Source organism: Primulina huaijiensis, chromosome 11 (genome assembly GCF_012295235.1).
Source record: "Primulina huaijiensis isolate GDHJ02 chromosome 11, ASM1229523v2, whole genome shotgun sequence".
NCBI lineage: Eukaryota > Viridiplantae > Streptophyta > Magnoliopsida > Lamiales > Gesneriaceae > Primulina > Primulina huaijiensis.
This window is the reverse complement of record NC_133316.1, coordinates 21,050,243-21,062,008: the sequence shown is the minus strand read 5'-3', so window position 1 is coordinate 21,062,008 and position 11,766 is coordinate 21,050,243. Positions and strand designations below refer to the sequence as shown.

The 11,766-nt window shown below is 33.0% G+C and overlaps 2 protein-coding genes across 2 annotated transcripts; one reads left to right on the top strand and one right to left on the bottom strand.

Annotated features, from left to right (window-relative positions):
* The first annotated feature begins 2,932 nt into the window (after nt 1–2,932).
* LOC140987963 (sugar transporter ERD6-like 16) lies at nt 2,933–7,155 on the top strand. The gene is given in 18 exon segments (XM_073456766.1): nt 2,933–3,001; nt 3,112–3,167; nt 3,861–3,957; nt 4,062–4,141; nt 4,333–4,399; nt 4,476–4,541; nt 4,630–4,705; nt 4,803–4,867; nt 5,030–5,122; nt 5,217–5,297; nt 5,387–5,471; nt 5,645–5,691; nt 5,902–5,964; nt 6,046–6,105; nt 6,189–6,242; nt 6,447–6,506; nt 6,688–6,802; nt 7,013–7,155. Coding segments are annotated over 18 exon segments (1,359 nt in total). The 5' UTR covers nt 2,933–2,944; the 3' UTR covers nt 7,150–7,155.
* A 149-nt stretch (nt 7,156–7,304) lies between these two features.
* Nucleotides 7,305–10,872, bottom strand: LOC140987962 (probable prolyl 4-hydroxylase 4). The gene is made up of 7 exons (XM_073456764.1): nt 10,603–10,872; nt 10,408–10,465; nt 10,197–10,301; nt 8,854–8,911; nt 8,293–8,468; nt 7,870–7,939; nt 7,305–7,763 (listed from the first exon to the last, which is right to left on the bottom strand). The coding sequence occupies exons 1-7, from the start codon at nt 10,737–10,739 to the stop codon at nt 7,474–7,476; spliced, it is 894 nt and encodes a 297-aa protein (XP_073312865.1). The 5' UTR covers nt 10,740–10,872; the 3' UTR covers nt 7,305–7,473.
* Between the last annotated feature and the right edge of the window lie 894 nt (nt 10,873–11,766).

Sequence of the window (11,766 nt, the reverse complement as noted above, 5' to 3'; positions counted from 1 at the left end):
TATTTTTATCTCGAAAGAGTTTATTTATTATTTTCTTGATAATCTTAATCACGCGTGTAAGTTGTGAGAAATACAAAGTAGAACGTGAATAAATAGTCAGTCTGTGGACCAAAATTTATTGTATTACCGATATTATTAATTCATCGAACTAATGTTTGTTTATATCATATATTGTAGTAAAATTCCATCTCAATTATTTTATTAGAGTAATTTTTTTTACTCCGTATTGAATATAATTAAAATAAATGGGTAAATGAAAATAAGAACGGTGTACTAGTTAAAATATAATGTTATAAATAATAAATAGGTGAAAAATCCAAGAAAAAAACGGCATTTAAAAAAAAATTTTAAACAGTAATTATACTGGTTAAAGCCCTGCTACCAACTTTCTATTTTTGTGATGTTAATTACTCTACCTTTACAAGGTAAAATGCTTATTTTTCCATTTCACCAAAAGTTCACCCGTTTGTTTTTACCGAATTTATGTATTTGACGTACATTTTTTTAGTATAACATTATTATGATGTTGTCTCACATATCAATTTTGTGAAACATATAAATATATGAAACTAAATCACATAATAAATTTATGAGACTGTCTCACTATATACTTACGTTTTTTAAAATATCCACATACATTATTCATTGTTTAATGTTTAATTATTATCTACATTGTTTTTTTTATAATTCTAATGTTAGTTTAATTAATGAATATTAACTTTTCCGCATAATTACAATATAGTTTTTTCTTGATCAAACATTACATTCATGAATTTCTTTTATTTACATCTTCATAAATTTAGCATCATATTTATTTATGCAGATTATATCATTTTAATAATTGGATTTTTTAAATTAATTTATTCGATTTTTTTAATGTGACGTGAACTATTGCTCCACTATAAATCACCCAACTAGTTACTTGAGTTGCCAAATTTACGGATTCCCGCTCTAGATCGTAAACAACTTTGCATTCGTCAATGACATTTGTTTGCTCATAATCTGTTTCATGTTTGTCTTTCAGTTTTTGGCATTATTTTTAAATATGTCTGTTTTCTCCACATCGATAACACTTTATGTTGGCGTATCTTCCCGAGGACTTGCTTTTTCTTGACTTCTAATTTGTGTTTTTCTTGATTTTGCTTCTCCCCCTTGATTTAGCAGCCAAAACATCTGACTGTGAGGTAGAGACTCCTTAAGATCTCCGCCTCATCTATTCATTCAAGATATCACCAAGGGCGGAGCCACACCATTTTTCACCCGGTTCAAAAAATTTTTTAAAAATTTATATGTAATTTTTTTTTATAATTTTGGATAAATTTGATATTAGCCCGGGTAGATCAATTTAAAATATTAAAAGATTTTAGAGTTTAAAATTCTAGCCCGGGTATAATCGAATTCCTGGCTCCGCCACTGGATATCACTCTTGATGAAGTTCATACTCACGACTCCTCCCGGTGCAGTGTGTTCGTGAGTGATACCTTCAGTATGAAGCTGGCACAATCAGAGCTCTCGCCTTGTTTTCAAGTTTTATGCTCATACTTGATAATTGCTCCACGAATCCTTGAATCTCGTCAAAAAGATCTGCGTCCAGAGTTTCTTTTTTGTATCGTACCTGGACATGCTTGCTCAAATAGAACAATTTGTTGTTGCCACTTTTGAAAGTATATCGTGTCTCCAACTTTATCCAAAAGTACGAGCATGTGTCTCATTACAGATGTGATTATACATGTTGTCGTCGAAAATTGTCGGATGTACCCACAGACTTACCCGTACTCAAAGTTCCATTCGGCATCTGATCCATCATATGGTTTACACTTGCTGAACACCGATAGGTTTATTTTGGTGACGAATAGAAGATCTTTCATCTTAATTTTCCAAAGTTGATAATTAGATCCATTAAAGCTAATCATATTGCTTGTACGTACTTCCATATTGTGTTACTGTTACCAACGAATTAATCGTCGAAGTCTGAATAAAAAAGAACTACTTCCCTAATACTATCTAGAAAACTTTTTTTGATGTTGAAGTTCAGACTAAAATGCAACCACAGAGCATACAGTGACTTCCTATAGTATTTGTGAACCTCGCTTTGATACCCGTTGTTGAGATATCAAGGAAACAAATGAGGTAACATCGCAGCGGAACATTACAAGTAATATTAACAATTGAATAAGATGAAAATCAATATTTATAGTGGTTCACCTCCACTCTAAATCTCTCAAAGAGATCACTTCTTTATTAATAACAAGGTTGACGAAATACTTAAAAATACAAAATATTTTACTAAGAATACTCTGATTTTAACATTCATTTTCTCACCACTAATCATATTTCTTCAAAAGATAAACAATCCTAAATAAATCTTAATGATTTTATATTTATGATTGTAGATGAGAAGATTTTGTGTTTTGGTGTGATTTTGAAATGGAAAATGAATGAGTATTTTTAATTGAAGTTTAGGGTAAAAAACAAAAAAATAAACATCATTGATTACATAATTAAACTAATTATTTTTTATTAATACAAAACACATGTTAATTATTTGTAAAAAATGATGTGTCTTAAATTCAAATTTGTTGGCTTGATTTGTTTAGCCTCCATCGTTATATATAGAATGAAAGTGGCAATTACACGTCAGAGGCAGCTTGCGATCGCATGAATCTTAATCTGAACCTAAAACACTTAGCTTAAATATCTGAATCCTTCAACTGTTAATTCATTGTCTACTCTCAAATTCATCTCACAGTATACATGTTTTTGCTGCATTCATTCCAATAAATCTTGATTTCTTTAGCCGAAGTTAGCCATGGCTATTAATGCTGAATACCATAGTACTGAAAACGAGGGTCGTGACTTGGAGAAACCCTTTATTCGAAACCAGAAATGTGTCGATCGTGAAGAAGAAATCGTGAACCGATGACTTGAAAATGGATCGACTTGGATGGTTTTGTTGAGCACATCTGTTGCTGTTTGTGGATTTTTTGAATTCGGATCATGTGTAAGTTTGTTTGTTTGTCAAATTTGATTATGTAGGATAGTTTCTTGGTTTTTTTTTTTTTGAAGAAGAAGCGTAGGAGAGTTTCTTTTAGTAATATTCTTATCGTGCAGGCGGGCTATTCATCACCTACGCAAGCACAAATAAGAGAAGAGTTGAACTTAACTCTTAAACTCTACCTCAGGTACAAAATTTCCCCAACGAATGCTTTTGGCAAAAGATGATGATCTCACCAAAATTGTCCAGTGATTTTAATTTTGGTCCTTTTTTTAGTTTGACTCTTTACGATTTTGATCATCTATAAAATCAAATTTTAGTTTTAGTACGTCGTTTATTATTTTTTAGCAGTTTTAGACTTTTTTCACGCGGAATGACATATGCATTGTCACATGAAAAAAATCTAAAATTGAAAGAAACCCGACTAAAGCTAGAATTTGTGAATATCAAACTCACAAACAAATTAACAAGTATAAAATACCAAAATTATAATTTTTCCTTGCTAATCTAAACGCAGGAATTGCCACTTGAAGTCAATGATATCTAATGTTTTAATAGACTGGTTTGTTTCATAATTTGGATTAAAATGTATGAACACATATTTAGATTAATGTAGTTGAATGAGAACTTTTCAGAGTTACTTCGAGAGCATAAAAATTAAGATACAGAGAATACTGATAGATGAATGAAAGTTATATTCGAATAAGTCTTGATTTCTCATCAGGAGTGGACAATGCTATGAACTTTATCTTAACTCTAAAAAAATGGTAGCTTGACTAAATAAAAATATTTTGAACTCTTCCATTCCCTAAATTATTCTGCTAAGCTTCTCACGTGGTATAAACTATTTTTATTTTTTCACGTATGCAAAGTACGCAATGTTTGGGTCAATAATCACAATTGGTGCTGTGATTGGAGCAATTTCCAGTGGCAGAATTGCAGATTTCATTGGTCGAAAAGGGGTAAGCAAAAGAAAGGAGAAGGAAAATAAAAAGACTGTTTATTTTATCCTTTTTCACTATCGTTATATGTAATTTTTTCTTTTTAAATTTTTTTTATGTGACAGGCAATGAGAATATCAGCTGCTTTATGTATCATAGGATGGTTAGCTGTATATTTTGCCATGGTACGTACGATCAATGTAAAGTATCATTTTGCTGTAAATTATATTGTGACTTTACCTGCTGGAATCTTCAGTAATTTAGTGGCTTAGAATGTCAAGAGATGATCAAACAAATTTGTAAATTTTGTATATTAATAGTTTTTCCAAAAGGGAATACAAAGGTGAAATAGTAAGGATCAAAATCCGGCTCACGGCACCAAATATATTGATGCAGGGGGACTTTGTGGCTAGACATTGGGAGGTTTTGCACAGGATCTGGCATAGGGATATTTTCTTATGTGGTAACAACCATCTAATTTGATTTTCTACACTTGCATTATTAGGCAACCACGGGTTAGAAATCGCTTAATTCGACAGGTTCCAGTATTTATTGCTGAAATCGCACCCAAGAATCTCCGTGGAGGACTTGCCACTGTTAATCAGGTGAGAAAATCAAATGGACATTTTTTAGCATAAAGTAATATTTTGCTTTTCCTATGAACTAAAGTGTTCCTATTTCTTGTCTCGGCAGCTGATGATTGTCGGTGGATCATCATTGGCATTTCTGCTGGGAGCAGTAGTAACCTGGAGAACCTTAGCTTTGACAGGTGAGTTTTTAAACATGTAATAAATAAACAATGGCAAAAAATTTACGTTTACTTCTCATGTAACTAATTTGTATTTCTATCATTTTATGATATATAGGACTGATCCCATGCATTTTACAACTTGTGGGACTATGCTTCATCCCAGAGTCCCCAAGATGGCTGGTAAGTATGAATTAGACCTCCATTTAGCGAATGGGGTTGAGGAATCCAGATATATAATCTTGAATGAATTAAACTTTTTTATGGCAAAACCTTCCTTCTCTCCCCTCTGTTGTGTCTGCGCCTTTCGGTTGTGAAATACGAGTGAAAAATCGAATCTTGCAGGCAAAAGTAGGCCATCAAAACGAATTTGAGCTGTCACTACGAATGCTGCGCGGCAAAGATGCTGATGTTTCTAAAGAAGCTGCAGAAATTCAAGTACATTTTAAGTCTACAATTATTTGACATGTAATATGATTTGAATCATTTTTTGTTGTTGTTTTGGTCAAGTATAAAGGTTATTTTACTGCAGAAGAGCATTGGCGCCCTTCAAGATCTTCCTAAAGTTCAAATCATGGACTTGTTTCATGCCAAATACATGCGCCCTGTCATAGTAAGAAAACCTTAAATATTATCTTGTTTTCTTGAATATTTAAATGTTATACCTAAATCTTACAGGGTTTTTCTTATCCATACATTCAGATTGGTGTGGGACTAATGTTCTTTCAATAATTTGGAGGAATAAATGGAATAGGCTTCTACGCTAGTGAAACTTTTGTGGCAGCAGGTACGAGTTGAAATTTTTGCCCCCACATTTTCAAGTATATTCATTGTCGTTCTATCCTACACCGAGACCATGGTGGTCTTAGGTTGGTCGTGAAGGGACGAAAAACCATCCAACTCCGTTGGATCGTTCCTTATTTCTGAAGTTCATCACTAATCTTGATGGTTGAAATGCAGGATTTTCTTCAGGAACAATCGGAACAATCTCTTATGCCATAATTCAGGTTTGTCACTTTTAGGAAAGCAGTTCCATGCAAATTCTGGCGGGCAAGATGTATATCTTTCAAATTATACATTGAAGCCGAAAATTTGTGATTTTTTAAGGGAGAGACCCAATTGTTCAGCTCATGGCAACCGCGTGAAGTTCTGCATTTGACAACCATAGTTAGAACTAGAGTTTCAATTAATTAGTTTTGTTTAACATAATACGTTAGGTTCCAATTACTCTGCTGGGTGCAATACTAATGGACAGATCGGGAAGAAGACCTCTTCTCATGGTGAATATTTTTCCAGTGATATTTACATTATGTAGCAATGTAAGTAAAAACTTACACAAAAAAATGATCTTACATTTTCAGATATCAGCATCAGGAACATTTATTGGATGCCTTCTAGCAGCAATCTCTTTCTACCTGAAGGTAAAGTTTCAGAATCAGGGTAATTTTCATTTGTTGTAGCAAAATTTTTTCATATTTCAACAGTCTCGTTCATTCCTAATCAGGGTCAGTCACTATTACTAGGATGGGTTCCAGTTCTAGCTATATCTGGTGTACTGGTAAGGTTAAGACTGTTATTTTTCGTCAAGAAACTATTATTAGTCTCATACTGGTTGGAGTAGTCTTACACTAACTTCTTCAGCTCTGCTCCTCGTGAAAATGCGAGTTTACCCATCTTTATAACGACAATACACAGATTCTGAGCAGCCAATATTTAACCATACAAATGGGATTTTTATTGTCTCTTGAATGAATGTCACTAGGTTTATATAGCATTTAATTCGATAGGCATGGGGGCGGTTCCTTGGGTCATAATGTCTGAGGTAAAATCAACTCTCTCAATATGTGCTTATATCTTGGACCTGTTAGAGTACAGAATGCTTTCATTAAAGGGCTCTTAACGTGGGTCGCGCAATCCTGTGAACTGCTGCAACATCACTGCCACCAACTATTCTTTTTTTAACCAAGTGTTCAAGCATTTTAACGTTGCTACCCGTTTTTCAGATATTCCCAATTCATGTGAAAGGCATTGCTGGAAGCTTGGTAGTGTTGGTGAACTGGTCGGGTGCATGGGCAGTTTCCTACACGTTTAACTTTCTCATGAGCTGGAGTCCACCAGGTAATCATAAAAATGGCACATATTTCACAAGGGCTATCACCACGTGCATTGGTTCACAGATTAAGTATTTTCGAATTTCCCGTGATTTTTCTGAAGTAGTAAGTTTTATGGCCCCTTCAAGTTTCCTACACCATTCACCGACTTCAAAATATTTTAAAGATTCAACAATGTTATATTTTTTGAGAAATTTCTGGCATACAAGTACTTCAGGTACTTTTTCAGTCTATGCCGGATTCTGCGCGCTCGCTGTACTGTTTGTGGCAAAGATCGTGCCTGAAACGAAGGGAAGAACACTGGAAGAAATTCAGGCATCCATCAGCTCGTTGGAAACATACAGCGATAAATAAGAGACTTTGATATTCGTTATGATATTTTCCGATGCTATTAGTTTTTATGATATTTCAAGATTAATGACCCTATGAGGAAATGAAGTTTAAAATTGAAGTCAAACTTTGCTACCTCACGGCCCCCACAAAATGGAATAGTTTTCAGGTCACATAAGTCGAGCACAAAACAAAACTCTTTAGACAGCGTGAAGTAATGAGTATGAAAACAGACGGTTTTTTCTGGTAATTATAAAAAATACTATTGATTAAGTAAGAGTTCAGCAAGTAAAACCAACGTAAACAGGTGAATTGCCGATGAAAGTGTTTTGAGTGGAAGGCATAACTTTAACACACTTTGCAACTCTTCCGGCAATATCCAGGAAGATCTGATGATCCGATCATATATTCTGGATTCTTGTTGCATTCCCCGAGGGAAGCCCATCTTTCGCAATTTGCATCTGAATCTGTGCAGTTCCCACCGACAATCTTGTCGAAAGCATCCACATGAATCCACTTTGTCGCAGACCATTTCTCACCCTGGTCTACCGGACAGCCAGCATGAAGGCTAGCAGGGTCTGGAATTGCATCTGGGTGAAGACTGAAAAATAGAAGTGCGTCTCCTTTGCGTGGTTTCACTGTAAAATTTTATAGGACAAAACGAAAAGAAAATGAAAATACAGTTGCTGATCACGATAACCTCTTCAATCACATATAATCATAAGGATCAATTTATTGTCTCACCAGCAGGACCTTGTCTTCCACACTCAGAAAAATCGTTATCAGCTGAAACAGCTCTGCGACGAGTTGATTCCTGCTTCATATGAATGAGATATTCAAAAACATATCACAGAAAATGCAGCGGATGGGGAGAAAACATAATGAAATTTGACAGTGATTCATCAGGCCTTGACAGAACTTTCAGGCACATACCATGAAAATTTAAGGAATACACTTCTCTATTCCAAATAGGCATGTCTCTCCACAAAATGAACCACAAGAATAAACAATAAACAAGTTAGATGCATGAAAATTCTACAGTATAACAAGTTCGAACCCTTGTTCTTCTGAGGTATATAAACATTGGCTAGTATCATAAGTTTATGAATAAATCACCGCTGCTGAAGCATCTACAAAAATCTAACAAAAAAAAAGTTCTGGACAAACCTCTGCAGAGGGAAAAACAGTTTCACCCCCTTTCTCGACGTCCGTAAGATACATTAGCACAGTAGCTATCCGGTGCCCACCACGAGCAATGTTGACCTTGTCCGTAAAATAATCATAATGAGGTTCATATTTCTGCCCAGGCTCATAACGTAATACTTGAATATCTTCTCCGTTCTCTATCAAACCAAAACAGAAAGCAGGACTTCAATTCAGTAAATTCAAAAACTACTTGTCTCCAGACTCCATGCCTGCAACAATCAAGACTAGAAAGGTGTTCCAATACTGTAAAATGTTATGGAAGGGTCATTAAAATATCATTGACAACATAAATATTAGGTCACATTCACAGGCCAGCACTATCTGGATTTACTTCCCGCAAATTTGTGAGTTCAATGCAATCAAAAAACTCAAAAAAACATTCCCTAAGAATGTCAAATAGATAGATGTTTCATACTGCAAAGGTAATAAAAAAATTGAAACTCATGATCAAATGGTGATATGCCCCAATATAAAGAAGTAAATGATTTTTTCAGAGCTCAAATTTTCTGCAACATGGAACACCTTTTGGTAAAAATGTCCACATGGATATCTTCTCTTCTATGCCAGCAACGATAGGATCCTACACAAGACGAGGAGAAAAAGATGTAGGCATGTGACGAGTCAAGTCTCAAAAGCCAAACAGCAAATTAAACAATAACTGAGCGCATGACTCCATGGTTCATTTACAAGATTCAAAGTGATTGTTCCTTGTGTGGTGTTTGTCCCTCCAATAAATTTTATACAAGTCATTGCAAAAAGTCACACATCAGTAAACAATCACAACTGAATATCATTTAAAATAACAAACAAAAGCCACCAAAAAACAATAACTCAAGGTATAACTTTTTCACCTTTGCACCAAAGGGCTAACCAACCGTACCATCAAATGTTGAAAATGTTAAGCAAGTTATGGACACCGACACAAATAACTTGCAGTACTATTACCTAACCTAATGAATCATGCACAATTCACATTTTACAATTTCCGTTATCTTAATCAGTTAAAAAAAGAGAAATTAATTTTGTGGTGAGATATACTGACGTGCAACTTGAGTTTAACGGGGATTGCTTTACTTGGTTTTAATAAACTGAAAATTTGACTGGAAAAGGTTGAAACTTTGATATAACCGCCTTTGAGCAAAACAATAATAAAAAAACACAATAAAAGAATCATCAAATCTAGGGTTGTTCAACTGCTGTTTCGTTCGATTTTAAATAAAAAGTCGAATGAAACCACATTTTATTGGTTTTACAAAATTTCAAACCAAACCAAACATGAAAATTTTATAACCAAACCAACCCGATATTTCAGTTTGGTTTGGTTTGGATGACTAATTTTAAGTTTTCAGTTTTCACGGTGAATTAGTGCATGAAATAATGTAATTTGAAAAAAGTGGTGATTGACATTTGACAGAAATTAAGTGAATATTTTATTTGTCAGTGAACCAAAATGTTTATAATTTTGTAACTTATGAAAAACCTAGACTTCTAGAGTTATAGTAAGGACTAAAATATATAATAAATAAATTCTCATTGCATTTGTACTATTTCAAAGCTCACTAATAAAGTAATAAACACTAAAAATCAAATAAAATAAAATTGTATATAAGAAAATTTACAATAAATTAACAAATTTTATTACATTACTTTTTATATCAACGTTGTCGGTTTAAATTGCAAAGATTGATCCAAACCAATTTTTAGTAGATTTTAAAACCAATCCAAATCGTGATGTCTTGAAAACCGATCTAAACCATGCGGTTCGGTTTGATTTACATTTTGGTTTGGTTTCTGAACACCAATACATATCAAAGCAAAATCATATGATAAAATATTGAAAAAAGGAGAAGAAAGAAAAACCAAACCTTTTCCTTCGGAATAAACATTCCAGAGCTAGTCCGTACTTCGCTCAGCTTACTCGTGCCAGACTCACTGTCCGCCACAGCTGACCTCTTCAACCCGTTTTTTGCCTAATTTAATTACGAAATCCCACAAACCACAAAACAAACAATTAATTAAAACCTAAAAAGGCGAGGAAAAAAAAAGATCGACCTCTTTAATCAATTCTAAACTCACCAGCGAGATCAAATGATTGCATTCCTCATCCGTTAGAAAACCTTCATACACAAATGCTCTAAAACATAATTACAACCGTACCGCAATCAAAAAACAGTTAATCGATCGCCAATAGCTGTGAAAAGAACCTTACAAATTGTAAAACAAATTGAAGGGTATGGATAAACAGACCAACACGGTTCCTGCATTCAGTACCTGGGCTTCCATGATAACGGTCTGACTTTAGATGGATTGATTATCGAATGTCCGGAGGACTCCCGCGCGATCGCAGCGATAGTAAGAATGAAAATTAGTGGAATTTGAGAAAATTTGACCATTTGCCCAAATTTCATTTATGGAAATATCTGATCGAATCTGAAATTTTTCTGAGATTGAGACTTAGGCAGATCATTTAACAAAACACACACGACTGCGAAGAGTTAAAATGACGTCGTTTGATGATAATTTGGATCTAGGAGAAGCTCCGGTACTTGCCACCCTAAAAATATTAATGCTCCATTTTATATTTATATATCATTTTATTTGACTAGCATAAAGTACATGAATTACTTAAATATCAATTAAATATAATAAAATAAAAAAAAATGTGAGTTAAAAATACATATATAAAAATCATTCTATATTATGAAATAGATATTCGATCCCAACCCATTAAAAATATAATTTTTTTATGTTTAAACTAATATTTTTATTGTAAATATAAACTGAGTCAACCCTAACAGACATAGATAATTGATACCGTTGCATATGAGACCCACTTTTATAATTCACTTAATAAGAAGAATGTATCAAACTTCTTTTGAAATATTTATCCATTAATAATATTATTCATTTGACATGAAAAAAGAGTGTAATAAATGTATAAAAAAAAAAAACTATTTGACATAAATTATAAGCTATAGTGATAATCTATTCACATTTGTTAGAGTATTCTATACGTTACTTTAATTTTTTTATTATATATTTGAAATTGTTAAATATTTTATAAAATAAATTTAAAGTAATTTTATTGTAATATATGTTATGTGTGTAGTCAAATTAACTTCCAAAAAATATAGTTACTAAATTTCGTATCTTTTCATTTTTTTTTTCACTTTAATTAATCTTATGATTGCTAATATTATTTAATGTTAAATATTATTCATACCATTATTATATACAAACACGAGTGCATGGGAAAGAGGACATGCGATTAGAAACCCACAGTAGAGGTGCCGTCTACTAAAAAAAGAATTTTTTTTTAAATTGATATATTTTTATTTTAATTATTTCAATATCAAAATTATATTTTTTATATTAAAATATGTGATTAATAATCTAATTTAAAGTTACAATTTTATTTTTGGTTACAAATATATA

Coding starts and splice junctions, on each gene's coding strand:
- LOC140987962 (XM_073456764.1), bottom strand. CDS start 10,739: ATGAAATTTGGGCAAATGGTCAAATTTTCTCAAATTCCACTAATTTTC. Junction 8,912..10,196: donor TGTTTATTCCGAAGGAAAAG/GTTTGGTTTTTC, acceptor CGTCTTGTGTAG/GATCCTATCGTTGCTGGCAT. Junction 8,469..8,853: donor GTGGACATTTTTACCAAAAG/GTGTTCCATGTT, acceptor TTGGTTTGATAG/AGAACGGAGAAGATATTCAA.